This window comes from Aythya ferina, assembly GCF_964211825.1.
Source record: "Aythya ferina genome assembly, chromosome: 1".
NCBI lineage: Eukaryota > Metazoa > Chordata > Aves > Anseriformes > Anatidae > Aythya > Aythya ferina.
The window spans coordinates 56,279,212-56,300,269 of record NC_140296.1 but is presented as its reverse complement, the minus strand read 5'-3'; the positions used below and the strand labels follow the sequence as shown (position 1 = coordinate 56,300,269).

The following is a 21,058-nucleotide window of genomic DNA, read 5'->3' as shown; positions in this document are numbered from 1 at the left end:
TCATAACAGATCTTCTAGGATTAGCGTTACTTGCAGACTGGGATTTTTATATTACAGTGGAAAAAAAACAATCCTTAGAGATCAAAAAAGGAAGAGTACGTATCAACTTCACTCAGGCAACTCAGATTATTCACGTGGAAGAAAGGATGTGAAGAACCGTGCTGTCCTCCCTTCCTGCTCCCTCCTTCCAAAGCACTATCACCCACTGCCCCCAGCAGGTACCATCAGTACCATGCTGAAGCTGTTGTTGCTTCTCAGGTTCGATCTTAGTGCCTCAGGAAGCTGTGTATGGAGTAAAATGGACAAGAACAAAATGATCAAAGGTCAGCATTAAAGACATGATTCCTGGAAAGCGATGTGCCATTACTACAGAGAGCAGACGTGGGAGAGGACATGCTGTCACAAGCAAGCTGTGTCACAACTTCGTCAAGAGCCAACATTACAGCAGGCTTCACTTCGACGACTGCCAACGTCCTACCTTACAAGGTCTGTAATTCACAAGCCAACAGGTGAGCCAGTATTAAATGCTAGAGACTAAGAAAGTATTGCAAGAATTCATGCAATACCATGCATCAAATTAGTGTTTAGGAACTCAGAGCACTGTCCAATTAGCACAGCAAGACAGAGACAAAAATTGGAAAAAGGTACTGCATTTAAATAAAGCACACCTCTATCAAATCCAAGTCGCCACTAGGCATAGCTATTACCTTGCACCAATTACTCAAACAGACTACCTTTCTGCCCTGTATTAAACGGGGGACATGAATGAGTGTGTGGTTTGGGGCTTTGTTTGTGTTTTTGAATTAAAATAATAACACACCAAAAAAAAAAAAAACAGCTGTAAACTCTTCCAGAAAACTCCTTTTTGGAAACAATTTCAAACACTAATTATTGACACTATCATTGAGAAGAATTGCTGCATTGATTTGCAATGAAGATCTGAAAACAGGCTTCAAGGTTGACCATACTGACTTAAAAGACTAAGCTTTAGCCAGACACTTGAGAGACAAACACTGAACTAAGGTTGATTTAGGTCTATGTTTAATTGTTTAACAGACCTATCCTCTCCAAGTTCAGTTCTGAGGAGTTTGCTCATTCTAAGAAAGAAAACTTGACAAAATTTGCCACATTAATGTCTCCAATCTTGAGTTTTTCCTCTTTTAGATACTTCATATGGAATTTAGTTTCTATTTTTACATTCCCCCATAGGAAAAAAACCACCAGGATCACACCCATGGAACCAAAGCCTGTCAGCCACAGATCCCGCAACATCCTGCAGCTATTTGTTGAGCCGTACAGCTAACTATCAGAAGTATTTGGCTTTAAACACAACCCTCCTTACAAGGATCTTCAAAGATGTCTCTGCTTCGTGATCCAGTTCTTCACACAGTTCCACCACATATCCCACCATTAGGGTATACAGGGAAGAGGTAAAAGGGAAGGAAGCTGATATCAAGGACACACTTACCTTAAGACACTAAATCCATGCTGCCTCTCAAAAGGATAATCTGGTAGTCTCCTTTCTCCTGGTCCCAACCATGTGCCCTGAGAGCATTAACTGTAGCCCTCATGAAGCCCTGTAGTCAGTCACATCAGTTTACTGATGCCCATTTCTTTCTTTTCTTCAAACTCCTTTCAGACATATAAGCAGCCTGGATCCAATTACCAGAAGGCTGCATATACAGTGGTGCTAACAGAAGTATAAGGTACACAGGGGATAGGAATGTAAGAATGGGAGAGAATTACTCTTTATAGACACCACAGTCTGAAAACAGCTGCCAAAGCCATTCCCCACACAGTTGTGAACATTACTTAAAAATTCTGCCTCGGGTCTATCTTTGCCTACAAGTCCTAATTGCATAGGGAAATTCAGCACAAAGCCTGCTAACCAGTGCTTACGCCCACACAGATAAGAAATGAGATAAGATTACCAAACAGCGCTGCTCGTGAATACAGCCTGAAAAGAGATCATACCACTGTGTGCCCACAACCACAGCAGAGAGCACACAGCACAGCTGGGACTCGCAAACCACAGGAGCAAGAGAAGTGAATCTGCATGAACAAAGGGGTGCTACTGAACACCTGGGTGAAGGATGGAGTCAGGAAAGAGCCAGGACACTCAAAGAGCTTCAGCCTAGTGACTAGCTTAGTGACTTCAGCCCTGCTCAGCCTGGTTGCCAGGACTGTGAGGATGAGCCCCGAGGTGCCTGTGCACTTCCCCACGCAGGTCACAGCCCTGCAGCCAGCACCAGTCAGCTTAACTGATGGCTGACCTAACTCATCTTCCCTCCATAAACGGCTCCAGCATCCATCAGGCATTCCACTGAAATATTTTAGCATACCAAATCAGGAGAAAAAACGTTAACTAACTTGACAAATAAGGTGTCTGATGTGTTCAGAGCACTAGAACAGCTCAGCACAAGGTCAGGGAAGTGCCCAGAAGGGCAAAGCCATGCAAGCTAGCAATCACAGCAGCCTCAAGCAAGCGTACATCAGCATTTAAGTTAATCTCTTGGCCACCTTCACTTACCACACAGGTGCCTCAAGGCACAGGAGCTGGCTGTCTCCCAGGCTCAACCAGAAGACGCAGCCCAGCAAGCACATCAAGCCACCGCTAACGGGCACCAAGTCCACAGTACCACACTAAAACCAACCCAAAAGGGATAAAAGGCAGACAGCAAGGATACCGTGTCTTCAGCATGAATCTCCACACCCTACAGCCCCAGTCCTGATCCTCCACAATACCTGCTAACCCACAGAGCCACTCTCTACAGCAGTGACCACCTGGATATTTAAGCCATAACAAACTTCTGGCATTTTCCTATCCCAAGGACAATTCAGTACACCTTCCGACAACCACCTCCCCCAAATGAGCTTTATGCTAAGTTATTTTTAATCTGTGCATTGATCCTTCAAATAAATCAACTTGGTACTTAAAAAGCCCTCCTTAGGTCATAAGACCTTTGGGACACATGCAAGAGCCAGGTACTTAAATATTGAAGGAAGAGCAGGACAGCAACTGCAAACCTGCCCCTGATGTTTCCGAAGAGTGCAGAATATGATTTTGCAAAGGAGAAACACCACCAACTACTAGAAGTTCATAGTACATGGAGGCAAAGAATGTTTTTCTATGCACTTTAGACACCAGTCTTGGAAACGTATTTAAACAAGGCATTAATATAAGCAATTCTTAATATTAGTATTTGCTTCTCCTATAGGTACTCAAACGAGATCTCCTCTCCTCGGGTTATCTGAGCACAGACTCCAAGTGCCATTGGGAGGCAGTGAGCTGTTAAAATGCTTAAATTTCTAAATTTTGGAGCAGATGACAGATTATAGTTTTGCATATTTAAAAAAGTAAACAGCAAAACAAATAGTAAGTGAGAGTTTGTCTAAACTATAAAACCTCTGTGAGTTACTTATAAGTAAAGAAAACTCCTCAGTTTTGGATAAACTTTCATCTTTCAATATAATTATGGCGTTTGGTTGTTTTTCTTTCTAAATTAATACAAACTGCCAAGTCCCCCCCAGATATTTATTTCTACCAAGTAGGTTTCTTGGGAACAAAAGGAATTTGCATTCTGCTAAGCTGTAGGAAAAAATCTTCGAAGTTATGCTTTTATTGTTTCAGTTAGAAGCTCAACTTGTTCATCCAAATTCATTCTCCTCAACACAGACTTGCTATAGCAGCTTATAAACTTAATCAGCTTTGCAGTTTCCTTAAAAAAGTTTCTTTGCCCCACTTTCTTCTGAAATACTACCTCAAATTTCAAGCTTGGAAAAAGGACAAAGTTGGGACCTAGAAACTGAAGATCTATAATAGTTTGATTGTTTTGTTTTCCTTCAAAGAAAAGTGTTTCTAGAGAACAGATAAATTACATGCAATTAATTTTACAGCACTAAAAGGCACTTGCATTGTTTTGGGGTTTATATTTTCCAGCGGAACAAGATGATTTGCAAAAGTTACAAAAATTTGGAGATATCTTTGCTTGAGGCCTTTTAATACAATAACACCTGAAGTCTTAAGTGAGTGATAGAAAAAAAACTGTGTTAGAGGTAAAACTAGTTGTTTAATACTCCATGAAGTTTGAGTAGTTTACATTACTTTCCCATGGGATTTTTTCAGTCATTTATAGTTCATTGCTTCGTATGGCTATAGAATCCCTGCTGTGTTAAAAAATGCCAAATAAAATTATATCTCATTCACTGCTTTATGCTATACCTTCTTTTGTTCAGATCCAATTAGTGAAAGCCTGTTCTTCATTTATCATACTTTTAGCTGATTACATTAGGCACTACAATAGTCCTCTAGCTTTCCTTGACTATGTTTGCACCATCAGTGTTACATTTATGGTTGAGGAGGCTCTTTCATCTTAACCCTCTATTCCAATCAGTTCAGGGGGAAAAAAAATACATACGATTATTCTTTTTTGACTGAAAATTCTTTGCTTGTTTTCTCACCCCAAAAATAGTTTCACGGGATGTTTGAATTATATTTTTTTCCAAATTCTATTGGTCCTTCCCCACTGTACCTATCCAAGTATAAAGAATTAGTGGTTTACAAGTTGAAAACTGAAGGATAAGCAGCATTTTGTACAGTTTGCATGAACTTATTTTGGGGAAGTGCAGGAAAGAACATGTATAATAAAATGTATTAGCCAAGACTTTCAAGATATTAAAAAGCATCAATTATGACCTACTTTTCTGAATATACGCAGTACCTCTTGACCAAGTGTGTTCTCTGTGAGTCTGAGTAGCCTTTTTGCCAGACTGATTTCCCCGCACCACACTGATTTTATCTCTGGACAGTTGTTAAGAAACAACTTATCTTCCACAGCATAAATAATATTGGACGTGATCTTTTTTCCCATTCACACCCTCTGGGCAATATAAATGTAATGCAATCCCGTTTAATACCATTTACCTACAACTTTGCATTAACACACAAGCACCCAAAAGCTCCTGAATTCACCTACCTTCTTTTAAGCTTTGCTAATGTCGCCTTCCTATCACCATAACAATTCCTGCTTTTAACCTACAGAAATCCTTCAGATCTTTGCCTGTTTTTCAGACTATTTTATGCTTTACTTTTCCCTTCTTCAGATAAATACTATTCGGCTTTCAGCAGGCTGTTCAATTTTTACTACATTCACGATTTAAACCAGTCCTCACTGCTGCTTCCTGCTCGCAAGTTACTAAAGTTTTAATTTCTTGAGATCACAAGTCTTTTGTACTGTTATAGTCTAGTTACCTTTCATTAATCTATAAAAGCACCTTGTCAAAATGAATATTGCTAACAGAATATTCAAAACTTTTGCCATAGAAACTAAATCTGAAGAAAACAAAAAAGCAAGTAGTTTCACTGAAGGTCTAAATGTATTCCAGCTATTCCCACCACCTCCATTCAATCCTAAACTCCATAAAGATCTCAGATAGTTTTAACATTAGAAAATATATATTCAACAGAAAAAAATCAATTAAGTCTATCAGAGTACAGCTTTAAGATAAGATTATTCACTAGGGTGCCCTAAAATAGCTTTTGAGTAAAGATCAACACTTTTAAGACTATATATCACTCCTACACAAATACCATTGAAAACGCCTGCTAGGGTCATTTAGGCATACAACACTAGGTAGGGAACAAACTAGAAGCTGTTACTGAGGAGCCTGAATTGCTAGATAATTTATGGGTTTATTTTTTTCCCCTCTTAGATATGCACACTAAAGCAGCCCTGCTTCAATTTCAATTCTGTTTTCAACAAGTGTGACAGAAGGGAAAGACAGAGACATAAGAAACTGAAGATAGAAGAAACTGTCTTACCCTCCTTCTAAAGTTACTTGTACAAATGAATTGGTAGAAAGAGCATCAGGCTACCCATGTTTTAGTAAGAAGCTACACAGCTGTTTTAAGAGACTATTACCTCATCCCAAAGGTTGCTCTAAGTTCAAAACAGAAAGTTTAATTCAATTCATGCTGGTTTTATGCATTTTATTCAAAAATATTTTTTGTAAACAGACCCTATGTACTCCTGTCACCACTTAAAAATGGGTCCCACCATCCCTATTAAAGACAGATAAGTTTAGGATGGGTAGCTAGTTCAATCTTCAAATTTATTCCTTTAAATTTACATCTGCCTTTGGTTCAGTGACTATCATCATCATGGTAGTTGCCTATGGCATTCATTGCCTTTGCAATACAAGTCCTAGAAGAGTGAGGGAAGTCTGGCTTAATCCTGTCAAGCACAAAAATCGAGAGTCACATCTTTTACAGAATCCCACCAGTAAGCAAGCGGGTTTCTCCTAGCTACATAGGGACAGAGGTTCATTTGGCAGGATATATCAGCTCCCAGTTCTGATTTCAGTGTTTGACAGCTTTCTACCACTGGTATAACCAAGAAGGTAGCTGTCGATGCAACCTGAACAAAAATAAACAACATGGGACAAAACATTTTTGTCACTACTTTATGACAAGTGACACGGTCATAGAAATTGGCCTCTGGACTCATCTATCCAGATCATCCAAACTGGCAGCCACACACATCACCACAACAGCCAGGTCATTCACACAACAATGAACTACTGGAAATTTCCCAGTCATTAAGATAGATGACATTAGTTAAACTATTTCCCAGTGCAAGCATCCAAGGAAGTGATTAGAGGATGTACGGTAGACATAAGCACATTTTTTGGATCCGATTGTATTAAGTCTAAGTAATATCTGTAAAACTACCATGTGTTTAAAACACTTCTCTGTGTGATTAAAAATCTCCCTCACTTCCTTTTAAATACTGCAAGCTTCTTCAGTGCACACAGCCAGATTTGTTGGTCTAAGTAAGGATTCAACGCAGCTAAGCAGGCACTATTTCACCCTTGTAGAATTTGTTAGAGCCTCGTCTTTGTCCGTCAGCACAAAATGTCAGCATTTAACAGGTTATCTTTATGAACTGTTCTGAATACATTACTGCATTTCTGAGATACCAGCTTGAATTTACTTTTCCTTATGAACTATTAGGAATTAGAGACCCTATACACTTTTTAAAGCGAAGACGGCACTGTAGATTGAAGCAGAGCAGCTATTATATTTTCAATTCTCTTTGTAACGCGCTATTTGTACTCCCTTCCCTAAGGTCATGAGCTGTACTTTTCCCTGTCATTCTTATTCCCTCATTATACTCTTCAATCTCAATTTTTACTTATTACTTTCAGACTTTCCATATTCTCCAGTTCATAGCAGTGTCCGTACAATAAATATAAAGCCATCCAGACACACTGGAGGGACCAATTCATTTTCCGAGTCTATTACTGATTGGCAAAAGAACACGCTCTCTTTTTAAACAGGTTTTTAGTCTATTTTCAGAATTCATGCCAGTGAACAAGGCTATGCAGAGCTGCTAAACAGCAAATCCATTTATCCTAACAGCAGATAATATACATGTAAGATGGAATACAAGCACCCATTAGCATGCTTCTGTTTTACCAGAGGGATCGTAGATCATACAGAGTACTTTGCATTCACATCCACTTAACCCCTGGCTTCCAGAAGAATTATGATTTATCATAATGCCTGACACCCATCTATTAGGAAATCATTTCACAGTCCATTGAGCATCCACAAGCTACTATACTCCCAGTTGCAGATCCCAGTTAAAATCCAGACCAAGTATATTCCTCGTGCACCTCAAAAAAATAATTACTTGGCATAGAAATTCAGTAGTAGAGCATACGACTCATCTGAGAAAAATTTGGTTTCAGTCCCTTATTCTACCTGCAGTCTATTTATTTGAACTGAGCAGGTGATATAGGAATAGAACTGCAAAAGGACTCAGACAAAAGCTGTGTCAAAGTCCAACTCCCAACAGCTCTTCCCTTTCACTTAATTCTGAAAACACCGAAGTTCTCCTAACTAAAATTTCACAAATTGCACAAATCATGCTTCAGTTTTTCAAGCACTGAGCAAACCAAGTCCTGACAAGCATAAAATACACATTTTTTCCTGTCAACTTGTCTGAGGGACCTCTTTCATGAAATCATAACATGGGGTTTCTGATCCCTTCCAGATTTCAATAAACAATCCTAGAACGTGGAGGCACCCCCAAACCTTTCTCCTGCGTTAGTCCAGCAGGCAAAGAATAATAAGATGTTATTTTAGTCAACAAGAATATGCAAGTATGCCTATACTGGATGTCCTATCACTCAGAGAGAGCACAAAAGATACTAACTTTCTGTTCTTGCTACAACAGACTTAAAATACTTCCAAAATACACTAGAGAAGAGACTACAAAACCTAAGAAGCAACCAAGTAGCCAGACAAGTACCTTCCCTGTTTAGAGACCCATTTTACCACCTTCCTGCCACACCACTGAATATCCAGACACCTCAATATCAGCATCAAGTGGAACAGCTCCAGTACACTTGCCCAGCACATCTCGTAGGTGAAAGCATTCTTCTGGCCAGTGGAAAGCAATGAGTTGAACGTACCAGGCACAGAACAATTTATACCAAGTTCTCCATCTCTTAAAATCCATTTTTCATTGCCTTTTGTGTTCATTAGCAAAACAAAACATTGGTTTCACTGCCGCTCTTACACTTGCTGCAAAAGAGCAGCTACTTACCAGGTGATACTGCCTGGCTTAATCCAGGAAAAGAACGAAAGAACAAGATACCATTTATATGAGCAGAACATGGGAGCGTTCACAGAAAAACAGTGCTAAACACTTGTCCAGTTCCCCCCCTTCCCTTTCCCCTCACTCAGTCCCCATGGTATCTCCCCTCTTTTTAAGCACACAGACAAAAAAGGGCATAAGCAAAGATACTTGGAAACTGCAAACATGCCTCCCATAGTAAGCAACAAACCTTTGAAACAGTTGCAAGCCTTGTTGAATCCCCACCTATTTCATTCCATCAGTACTTACAGCATTGGCATCAACATCACTGTGTATGGCAACTGTTTTAATCCCCATCTTCTTGCATGTTTTGATGACCTACCATATAAGAAGTGACAATATTGAAAATACAAATAGTTTAAGAATGAACTACAAAAAAAAAAAACCTTAAGGTTATATACTTACTCGGCACGCAATCTCTCCTCTGTTGGCAATAAGGAGTTTTTCAAAAGTCTGGAAGAAAAAGAACAATAAAGACCTTGAAAGATGAACGCCCCATAAATTTTCCTCTCATCAGAAACACACACTCCTTTCTCCTCCACTTCCACTAAAACCCACAGAAGATGCAGGAGACCAGCCCATAGAAGAGACTCTCGCAAGCAGTGCCAAAGAATATGAGCCAGCAGTGTGCTCAGGTGGCCAAGAAGGCCAACGGCCTCCTGGCTTGTATCAGGAACAGTGTGACCAGCAGGGCTAGGGAGGTGATCGTCCCCCTGTACTCAGCTCTGGTGAGGCCGCACCTCGAGTACTGTGTTCAGTTTTGGGCCCCTCGCTACAAGAAGGACATCGAGGTGCTTGAGCGGGTGCAGAGAAGGGCGACGAAGCTGGTGAGGGGCCTGGAGAACAAGTCCTACGAGGAGCGGCTGAGGGAGCTGGGCTTGTTCAGCCTGGAGAAGAGGAGGCTCAGGGGCGACCTTATCGTTCTCTATGGGTACCTCAAGGGAGGCTGTAGCGAGGTGGGGGTTGGCCTGTTCTCCCACGTGCCTGGTGACAGGACGAGGGGGAATGGGCTTAAGTTGAGCCAGGGGAGTTTTAGGTTAGATGTTAGGAAGAACTTCTTTACTGAAAGGGTTGTTAGGCATTGAACAGGCTGCCCAGGGAAGTGGTGGAGTCACCATCCCTGGAAGTCTTCAAAAGACGTTTAGATGTAGAGCTTAGGGAAATGGTTTAGTGGGGACTGCTAGCGTTAGGTCAGAGGTTGGACTCGATGATCTTGAGGTCTCTTCCAACCTAGAAAATTCTGTGATTCTGTGAAAGAAGCAGCACCAACCTTAACTCCCAGAAGTGCCCAAGTGGCTTGTTTTTGAATACACAGAAGATATTCAGAGGAGGCATGATTCCCAGGTCTCTGCTTTTTCTTCCTCTTCCCTCTGATGGAACCTATCCTCGCTGTTCTCCCAACTCTTGCTGAGTTGTATCAGTCTTGCCCCTCAGTGTAGCTAAGTCAGGTGAGGAACCTGGTAAAATCCTGAATTGCCATCAGGGCATTGTTACACACTCAGCATTAAGCTGCAACAAGACAGCAAGTCATGCTTAGTGTGCATGTGAAATCCTCAGTCACCTTTTGCATTAGATTGCACTTAATGCTGTAAATACACCTCAGAGGCATGATAGGAGCATTGAAGAAGGGGATAACGAGCTGCCAGAAGCCAGTCAGCCTTATACCCTAGATGAAAACTTGCTATTAAGAAATGAAGTGAGGGAGGAGCAGAGTTGCTCAGCATAGAAACCTCATTGCTGGGAGTAAGAGTTATTGCCGTCACTGGCCTTGCTAATCACACAGGTGCACTTCCAACACAGCAGGTTCAGTACCAAACAGTATTCTCCCTCCCCTACACCAAACAACTGCCTTTCATATGGTCAGGGGGAAGAGGGAGTATTGTAAATGCAGCAGTGACACTGTGTTCCCCCCACAATCATCACTGAGTGCAATGTAGGTAAGAGAGGAGGGAGGAACTGCAGAACCACCAGGGGAATTTCTATTGACAGACGGGTGTAACAAACAGAGCTACTCAAGGTGCCCTTGACCAAATTCACTTCTCCAAAGTCAGGGTTGAGCTGGCAGCACATGGTCAGTGTAAGAATGCTGCCACGTGGTAACAGCACACAGAAACCAAGGCATTTGAGAAATTCAGAAAGCAAGGCTACAGAAATTAAGGGAAGAGCTGCAGCAAGCTTACGTGGCGAGCTCAGCCAGACCTGGTGAGGAAAGGGCACCACTACCTCGCACACAGGCACGTCTACATCCCATCAGAAGATGAGCAAGCTCAATTATCAGAGGTACAAATATTGCAAGAACACCACAGGAACGGGCGATTTGTTTGGAGAGCTCTTTTAGCTGGGGACCTGCACAAAAAAACTGGTGAAAAATGGAAAAGGTTTCCAGTATGCTCACACAAATTAGTCTTGAACCTAAAACATTTTAGGCAGAGAGCCTTGAAGGGACATTAAAATAAATAAATAACATAATCAGCACTAAGAACTTTAACAACTCAAATGCTTCAACTTATTTTTTGGTGTAATAGTTGTTTTATTAACCAAGTATGATCACATCGTAAGAAGGCTTTCAGTATCAAGTTGTTATGCAGATTTGACATTTCCAATTTTGCAACGCAACTACTAGCAGGAGACAACCGCTCTTATTCCTGCTGTTAAAAAGCAAGTCTCCAGTCCAGCAAGTAAAAAGAGAAATTTAATTCACATGCTGCTTTCAGGTAACATGCGGCAGTTCTTTTTTATGACATTTCCACTAATGAGCTTACAAAAGCCTGCTACCACAGTCTGGGAATTACAAAACCAGTGCAGGAGGCAGCAAAGGGAGAAGGCAGGAAAGACCGTGAGCTACCTGGAGAAGCCACTGGCTGGAGCGACATGGCTTGTAGTTAAAATAAACCAAAGACCTGATTGCATTGTCTAAACATAATTATGCCTTTAGAAAAGGAACAGGGCCTTGAACAAGCAAAAAAACTAAGAATACAGGAAGCATTTGGTAAGTTGAGAGTTATTTTTTCAGGAGACTTTTCCTGCCAGCCAGGGTTCTGGGCACACACTGGTTTCTCTCCCCCTGTTTTCTAATACTGTTTCACTCCTGGTTAATCACCCCTACCCTGGTAGATACGGGGCAAGCCTAAGCATGCTGAAGTGCTGGCATTCCTGCCCTTCAGTACAAGCCTACCTTCAGCCACGTTATTTTTCCAAGTGTGTTACTTTAGAAGCCATGCCAAGACAACCTCCCACAGGAAAAGTTTTTCTTGGCTAGTAACTGTAAATTGAGATTGCTACCGCACGAGTCTGTCAGCGAGTCTGACAGAGAGCTCAGGCAAACCCATGTTCCTGCTGCCGCCTCCAAAATGAGGATGTAGCATGCTCTGCAGGCCTTACACAGCCATCTTCATCCAGGCTCTGGAGCTCTCACCCCTGCACGTGAGCAGCAAGCTGGATTTGGACAAGGTGCATCAGACCATCTAACAAATGTGCTGCAACTACTGCATTTATATAAACATATATAAATATATGCACACAGGTTTTTTGGTGTTTGTTTTTAAGAACTGCGTTTAGATAGTCTAGCTTACAATAATTTTAACAGGCCTGCACCTCCCACACCACATAAAACATTAAGAATAGTTGTGTCAAATTTGTAACCTGTTCAGGCCAGTACATACCCTTCCCAAGCTCACAATCACTTCTCCAACCAAGACATGCACTTGACATAATATCCAATCCCAGCAAATATACTGAAAGAAACTTTAATTTGAAGAAGAACATGCTACTAAATCAGTGATAGTACAGGGGGTTCACTGGGAGAACTGCTGTTGTCAGCAACAGCACAGGGGAGAGGATAGCTTTGAAAGCCAAACATCAGTGATACAGTAAAGCATTAAAGAGGGAAACCATGCACCATGCTACTCACCTTTTCATTTGGATCATACGTGGCTGAATACAGCTTATGGGATGTTTTAAGGTACCGTCTCGAACAGAGCGTTTCACACTGCAGAAGAGAGAGGGAGTTAAACATTTCTTCTCCTGCTACTGTATGCCAGGAAGACAGAAACAGTTCATATACTGACATCTTGAGGAAACTCTTCCTTATTCTTCCCTGCCCCTCCTTGCATTCCCCCACAAAGCAGAGAGAATCTTTCAAGGATCTGCCTCCCCCCCACAAGCATTCACACAGCAAAAAGCAACCTCAGATGCTGGTTTGGCTCCCAGTCTTCCCCACCACAACCCCATCATGACAGCAGTCTAAGGATGAGAAAGGTGATACACCACCAATAACCTCCAATTCTCAAGTCCAACCTCGAAAAATAAAATCCAGAAAAATAACGCGAAAAGCAAGTTATACTAGAGGTGCTAGAATCAAAATTGGAGGTTTAGAAGTTGTGTTTTGGTTGTTTGTTTTCAGATGTTAATTATTCTTCATCTGAGGATGCAATAGGACGAGCTGCTTCAGTCTCTGAAGAGGGAAAACACAGTTGGGATCATAATTCTGCCAACCGCAACCACAGCCATCAGTTGGCCATTATTCCAAGTTCCTGGCAGGACGCTTGCACCTTCAGCGACCTTATTGTTATCTAGATCCCATCAGAGGGAGAAGCAAGGTCAGCTGTGGCAGCAGAAGCAGAGCATATTCTCCTGCTGCAGAGTACACGCAGTTAGGTGGCTGAGTCCCAGACCCTACAGTCTCTCCTCCCAGACCCTACAGACAGAAGTGGACTGCAAATAGCCTGAACCTTGTCATATAGGATGCGCCAGAAAATCTCCATCAAGTTATTAGCCACTGAAGAAAGTAATTGAATGGTCAGAGGGACTAACCTAAAGACTTGTAGTTGGCTGGGGGAAGGCACAAAGCCTCTGAACTTTCTTGTGAACACCTTTCATACAAAGCTAGCTTTGAACGCACATGAGAAGACAGAAAAGTTGTGCCACAGATGGAGAGTGAAAGGAAAAGCTCTGTTGGGAAAAGTACAGTTAGCATTAAATTTCAGAATTTAAGCCATGCCTTGAAAAAATCGCTACATAAACCTAAAGATTTTATACAGAAAAGTTAAGCAGTTGATCAATTAAAAAAAAATGTGAAGACTAAACTGCACTCAGCCATGCTTTACACTACAGAATCAGACAGTTTTCACATAAAAATCTTGTACTAGCCTAAACCAGTTATGATGCTGTGTTAGAAAACTTAGCTACCTCCTACACAGACACATCACTGATAGTGCCCTGAATTGAATACATGTGGGGTAACTTCCAAAGCCAAATCAAGTTGATTGCTCAGCTCAAACGGGAAGTATCTCACTCTAATTCACAGCTTTGGAAAGACAGGGCGTGGGGGGAGGTTTCTATTTTCTGTGCATCTGTACTGCTAAACACGAAGGTTTAAGAGCTTGCTTACTCTAGAATCCACTTCAGGAAGATTCTCCTTAAAGGTCTGCTCCTAGCCACTGAACGATTGGGTGTGTATTTAAAAGCAATTAATTATTTTGTAAATAATGCATGGCTAGGGCCACAGAGGAACACTGCAAAGCGCCATCTGCAAAGAGACAGCTACTCAGCTGCCACCTACCTCTGGGCTCCCAGGCTCCCTCTATAGTTAGGTTCATCTAAAAGATGCACCAAAACTCTCAAAATCAGCCAAGCCAGTCTAGAAGTAAGTGGCTGTCTCCCAAAATCCACACGTGCTCCAGGGATACTTTACCGAACAAGGGAGAACCCATCATGTTTAAGGGTACAGCTGAGATTTATACATCACGATACCTTCATAGCTGAACTGCTCTTCTAGCCTGCGATGTAGGTCATTATACTTACACAAAACAGCTCCTCATACTGTAGCCACCAGCATCCAGAGAGAGCATTCCTTTTTACTGGATTTCTAGGTTTTATTGCCCGTTGTCCTAGCTGTCCTGTTTTGTAGTTCTTAGTAATTGCCTGTTGAAGAAGAAACCTCACCCACACCACCCCAGGCAAGGCAGAAATACAGAAGGAGGGACCCAGACGGCACCTTCCCTGAAGCTCCATCTCCACAGCAGCGCATAGCCTGGCTGTAACACTCCCCCAGTAAGGAGCGGGTGGATGCTAATCCCTTCCAGATGAAAAAAAACAGCTTAGATCAGTCTCCCACACTCTGGCAAGCGCTCAAGCGTTAGAAGAAAAGTCAGGCACAACTTAACCGCTGACATCTGTCACTTCATTTCGCAGGCAGCTTATCAGCAAACAGTAGGCACGCCTTTTGAAAAACCTATTGCGTCCAGCAGCACGCAGGAGCAACAGCTCTATCACAACAGCTCTATCCAAACCTACCTTGATTTCTAACCACGTCTTTCCCCGGTGCCCCTCCTCAAAAGGAAAAAAGAGAAAAAAGCAGCTGTGAAGTGGCCTAAGTGGGTTTCCACAGCCATCACTGATCTCTGATGCACAGCTCCTCGTTATTTAACTCGTTCAGCACCAGCTTAGCTGTGCCCACTTCCCTCTATTAAGAGAGTGATGGAAACCACACAATTCAACATTAGGCAAGATGCTGAGGAAAAAAAGAAATCCCAGAACTCAAACCTCAGTCGAGTACTGACCTAATGACTTTTTCCTATCTTGCCAAACTAGGGCAGCTCATATCTATTACAATCTATTTCTGTCGTGACTGGTTACCTCAATTTGATAAACATTCTGACTCTTGAAAGTTCAAGGCTACAGACTAGTGTTTTTTATTTATGAGAGCTCAGCTCTGGACTGAGGAGCTTGGCTTTGATTTTCCCACCCCTATGGGATCTGCTCTTCCCTATCTGCCCCACGTCAGAGCAGAGCCAGCTCCAGCTGGCTCCGAAGGGACCTGCTGCTGGCCAGAGCTGAGGCAATAAGTGACACTGGTTGCACCTCTGGGAGAGAAGATTTAAGGAAGGGGAAAAAAAAAAAAAACTGCTGTGCAACAGCAGCTGGGAGAGTGGGGTGAGGAAATGTGAGGGAAGCAGCCCCGCAGACAGCAGGGCCAGTGCAGGAGGAGGGCAGGAGGTGCTCCAGGCACCAGAACTTTGCAGCCCCCACTGCTACCAAAACCGTACCACCTAAACTTAATACATCATGCTAGGATGGTATTTTGGAAACACATCTTGCTTTTACTGTTTAATTACACAACAGCCAAACTGACTTTTGACCTGAACAGCTATACTAGCCCTAAAATAATTCAATGTAAATCAAAGTACGCAGTGATTTGTACAATGGCACATTCACTTCAGCTTTGAGGCCCAACAGAGAATCTCCCAGGGCCCCAAATCAGCCCTGTGAAACCTCCTCAGGTGGTGGTTTAAGGACATGGCACACAGTAACAAAATAGAAAATAATTAACTTATTATTTATAGATGACTTGTGTGTGTTTTTCAAGACGTCCCTTATCCAGGGAGGATGTTTCCCTGTTGTACAAGTCATCTGGTAAATACCTTGCTGCTACTGAGCCGCCTGGGCAGAGAAGTCTCCGAGTCGAAATGGAGATGGAGTTCCAGATTTCAGAGAGGAAAAGCACCACACACCAAGGTTTGCTTTAATACATCTAGCAATGGCAGGCATGTACATGTTAGCCTTACTGGAAGATACAGTAAGCAGTGCCCAACAGTAACAGCTAGAGCAGCACACTTGCTTTTCATATTCTAATTCCTCCTTTTGCTTTCTGCCAGAGATCCTACCAAGATATATTTGTGCCCCTACGGTTTCAGAGATTCAAGTTTAAGACTTGAAGGTGTATTCGGTAGAGGAACACCTCCACATTTCCAGCGTATTTCCCATTAGCCATAAGTATTTCTGAGTAATCCTGAACATGAAGACGACGTAGTATCTCCCCTATTTTATTACACAGCAACTTTTCTGATTCTTTTTCAACTCACTTGACAATCCCTTGACAGATTATGTATACAACATATAGAAAGCAGACGCTTCTACATGTCTGCAAGAATTTTAATCTGTAAGGTTGAAATGTCTAGCTTGTTAATACAAGATTGTACATATCCTTTAACCATGAAAGCAGCCATAACAATGCTTTCCTCCCCCTACTAATCAAGCGCTTTCCCTCCTTTGTACTCTCTCAGAAAGTGCTGAACAGCAAAGCACTTGTAACTACAAGCAGATCCTCCTGAAGCCAGCTTCAAACAAACAAAAACACCGCACAATGTTCTGTAAGGTCCACTGCATTATAATACATGCAGCTCTTTCACTCTCAGGTCTGAGAATCATTGGCTATTCCAGGAGGCAGAGAGGAAACCCAATTTTCATGTCTGCCAACACAGCAGGCAAGCTACAAGCAAGGGAACTCCTAACACCCAAGGCTATTTTTAAAAACTAAGTCACTCCTACACCCAAGTACCTTCTCCCTTGTGCCAGTACAGAAGTTTGTACAGTCACATGGTGAATCGAACTAGGGAATACGTCCAGCTGAAAAGATACTCACAAAGAGCGGGGAAAATTTGTTCTCTGCCAGATTTCTGTCCTGTTTATCCACTTAGATACTCAAATAGCAGCATTGGGTCAAGCTGGAAGGAGACAGGAGCTGAAAAGCTATGGCCCACGATCAAAACCTAACAGCTGCAGAAAGCTGGAACAGTTTCTCACAGCACCAGCTTAAACAGCTCCAACAAGGCTAGAGCCTGTGAAAGAGATCCCAGCACCATAACAATGATGTAAGAACCACCAATGCAAAGTTTGGACAGAAAAAAAAAGCAAATAAAAACAAACAAACAAAAAATCTCAGAGCAAGACTTTTTATTTTTTTTTAAACCTGGTGTAAACTTTAATGAAGTTTAACTTTTTCTCCAGAAAAAAAAAAAAAAAGTCTCACCCACAGCAGACGGCACAGCATGCTTTGCCTGCAGGATCCAGACAGCTACTCCTGGAAGCAAAGTGACTAAAGACAGAAATCTTGATCTGTGAACTTCTTTAAGAGTACTTACAGACTAAAAGTCTGTAGTTTATATACTGGAAACAATCCCTGAACTCCACAACTGTAGGGCAACATTCATCTCCCCAAATTAGTGACCATTCTGGCTCCCTTCCTATATGTAGGATGATCCCAACCTTGCTATCCCCTCTGGCCTAATGCTTCTGTGCTCACAAACAAGGGGGAAAAACATCTCCCTGGACTAACAGCATGCTTTAAAAAATCCCACAAAAAAGAGAGAGGAGCTCCCACTGTACAGGTAACTTCTAGGACTTAAAAAAAAAAAAAAAAAAAAAGTGAATGCTCAGATAACTTATCAGAGCACAGAAACTTTCCATACATTTAGTTGAATGGTTGGTTGAACCACCCCAAACTGATCTACACTGATAAAAATCCACGTGTCAGCAGATTTCACAATGCACATTATTTATAACTTTCTCCTCCATTCTTTTAGCCTGACAGCTTTCTCAGAAGAGTTTTGAAACCGCAATATCTAAAGCCATCTCTCAGCCTCATACAGTAACTACCACCTCCTTTCAAGACCAGATTTTCTCCCAGTTCCAGAAGTGCAAAGCACTCAAAAGGAAGTTTTAGTTATACAGAATTAGATCTGCATAAAATCTAACACACAAGCATTAAGCTTAGAAACACAGTAATTAGTTAAATCTCCAGTTGCATGTTTTTTCTCTGCCCTTTCTCAATTCTTTCACTGACTTCCACAAGAGAGTAAAGAAGCTAAGGGCAAGTGGCCAGCTACTAGCCCTAGAAAGTAAAAAACACACCCACACACTAATGTGCTTGGAGCCCTTACAAATTTGAAGATTTAAACGGTAGCATGTGCCTATGTCAGCAAAGAATACAGGAATCTAGGAAAGCAATTCCCATGCAAACCTGACTGAATGTTTTCCAGTTACCGACAACTTGAAGGTGACTTTCTTACACAGATAATAAAGGCTAAAAAAAAAACACATCAGTTACATAAGGCACAAGTGCTACTAGGTAGCTTTTTGTTCTACAAAGTGTCACTCATGAAACATTTCTATACCATTTACAGTGATGCAGTCAGGTATCACATCCTTGATCCCTTAGAAGAAAGGAGGCACAGCTGGCCTTTCACAGGGACACTCCAAAGGACTGACATCAAAGTCCTTGGACTATTTAGTGGAAGAAGCATGTCTTCCACACAAATATACAGGTACTAAAAACAGCATCAGCCTTCTGCTAGTTCCAAATGAATCTCCAATCACTCCCAAACTTCTCTTGTTGTTTAAGAAACTTCTCCCCCATACACTTTCACAGCACCACAGGTGCGCTCTGCATGGTTCCCAACAAAAAAATACCTAGGTAAAGTAAATCCTTTTGGTCTTTAACCCCTTCTCAAGCTGACCTGCCCTTGCAGCACAAACCACTGCTGTTACTGCGGTGGTTTCACACTGGTTGGCAGCTGAGCTTCACCATGCCACTCTCTCACTCCCCCTCCTCAAAGGGAAAGGGGGAGAAAATATGATGGAAAAAGGCTCTTGAGTTCAGATAAGGACAGGGAGATCACTATCCTATTACTGCCACAGGCAGAACTGTCTCAGCATAAGGGAGATTAATATAATTTATTGCCTACTAATCACAGACTAGAGCAATGAGAAACTAGAAGTGAATGAAAAACACCTTCCCCCATCCACCTCAAACATCCACCACTTCCACGGGCTGCAGCATGGAGATCTGCTCCATGTGGGACCCATGGGCTGCAGGGGGACAGCCTGCTCCACCAGGGGCCTCTCCACAGGACGCAGGGGAACTGATGCCCTGTGCCTGGAGCACCTCCTGCCCTCCTGCTGCACTCACCTGGGGGCTGCAGGGCTGCTTCTCACACCTCACTCTCCCAACTGCTGTTGTACAGCTGGTTTTATTTGTCTGTGGGTGTTTTTGTTGGTGGTGGTGGTGTTTTTTTTTTCCTTTCCTTAAATCTGCTCTCCCAGAGGTCCAGCCAGCACTGCTCACTGCCTCAGCTCTGGCCAGCAGCGGGTCCCTTTTGGAGCCATCTGGGGCTGGCTCTGATCTAACACGGGGCAGCTGCTGGGCTCTGCTCACAGAGGCCACCCCTGCAGCTCCCTGCTACCAAAACCTTGCTATGTAAACCCCATACAGTTACATGATCCCTGAAAACATGTGATGACTTCCTTACAGTATAGTTTAGGAGTTACATTTCTAAAGAGACACCTATCCCAGAACCATACAGAGAAAAATAATTCTGCAAGTTATTCCTCCCTCCTCCACTTGAACTTGCAGACCTCTACATAAAATTTCCTTTTTGCAAAAAATCCAGACTCTTCCTACTGTAAGCAGAGCTATTTTGCACCACTTTTCCTTTCTGTAAAGCAGTGAGTTTCACATAACTGTTACACAATGCAGTGTGATATTGCGGCTTGCTCTTATCCAAAATAATCTCGTCTGTCTGTTAAAGCAAAGCAAAGCAATCTGCAGGAGTAATAGAGCAGAAAGCAGCGACTGCCTCAGCAGAGATATCGTAGCTTAAGGCTTTCTAAATGTTTAAAGTCTTCACCAAAAACATTAGCACAGATCTGCAATGGGCTTCTCACATTTCCAGGACCAGTAAGAGGAGAATGCCACTAAAAAGCTTGAGGTGACAGCTGAAAGAGCCACAGCTATACGGAGGAATAGGTGGATATGAAACAGCACGTTTGCAGGAAGGAATAACCCCTTGCTATGAATTAAGATGTGCAAGTAAAAAATAACAGAGAACCATGCTCTTTATAGCAATTAAAGCGTTGTTCTCATTATGATGTATCCCTCAGTTTTGATAAGCTCCTCTTTAACCGAGGGAGAGGAGAGAAGCAGAGAGGCACAGCACACAACCCCTCCAGCAGGAAAAAAAATAAATTACGAAAAATGAAAGCACAGGGACACCTCCACCAACCTCAGCAGCACACAGCAGCCAGGCTCCACCACGCACCCTGCTCGTAGCGGGTCACCCACAGCCCGACCCCAAACGGGGCTCCTAGCGCTCTGCAAGCGCTGCTGCCCGAGCAGCCCCGCAGCACCATCCCCAAACCCCACAGCACCCCAAAACCCCCGGGGTACACCCCCAAACCCTTGATGACCGCGGGGACACCCCCTGCCCCCTCACAGCCCCCTGCTCCCGGCTCTCACCTCCAGCAGCGCCCGCAGCCGGCCCCGCGCCGCGCCGCCCAGCGCCGCCGCCATGTCGGCCGCCGCCCCGCCCGACCACCCTTTCACCCGGCCGGGGCCGGGCCGCTCGCAGCCAATCCCCGCGGCCACGGCAGGCGGCGGGGCCGGGAGGGAGAGGAGGGAGGCGGAGGATGGCGGAGCCCCAGCCCCCGGTTTGAGCTCCCTGCAGCGCTGGGAGCATCCCCAGGGTCCCCCCCCCCCCGCGCCACGGTTTCGTGTGCCTCCCGCTCCGGGCTCGCTGCCGGCTGAAATCGCGGCCCCCGCTTTGGATTCGCCCGAAAAG

General features: G+C 43.1%; 1 protein-coding gene across 4 annotated transcripts in view; it reads right to left on the bottom strand.

Annotated features, from left to right (window-relative positions):
• The window catches only part of PCCA (propionyl-CoA carboxylase subunit alpha), a 286,474-nt gene extending 265,663 nt beyond the window's left edge, over positions 1–20,811 (bottom strand). For 2 of the 4 annotated variants that reach the window (XM_084505549.1, XM_084505552.1), the window contains exons 1-4: positions 20,737–20,811; positions 12,574–12,651; positions 9,069–9,116; positions 8,913–8,981 (exon numbers count right to left, since the gene is read on the bottom strand). In XM_084505549.1, the coding sequence (XP_084361675.1) occupies positions 8,913–8,981; positions 9,069–9,116; positions 12,574–12,651; positions 20,737–20,790 (249 nt within the window). In that variant the 5' untranslated portion in view covers positions 20,791–20,811. Of the gene's footprint in view, positions 1–8,912; positions 8,982–9,068; positions 9,117–10,843; positions 11,023–12,573; positions 12,658–20,736 lie in introns of those variants that run through there. The other 2 variants (XM_084505550.1, XM_084505551.1) reach the window with 2 other exon arrangements.
• Positions 20,812–21,058: the final 247 nt, after the last annotated feature.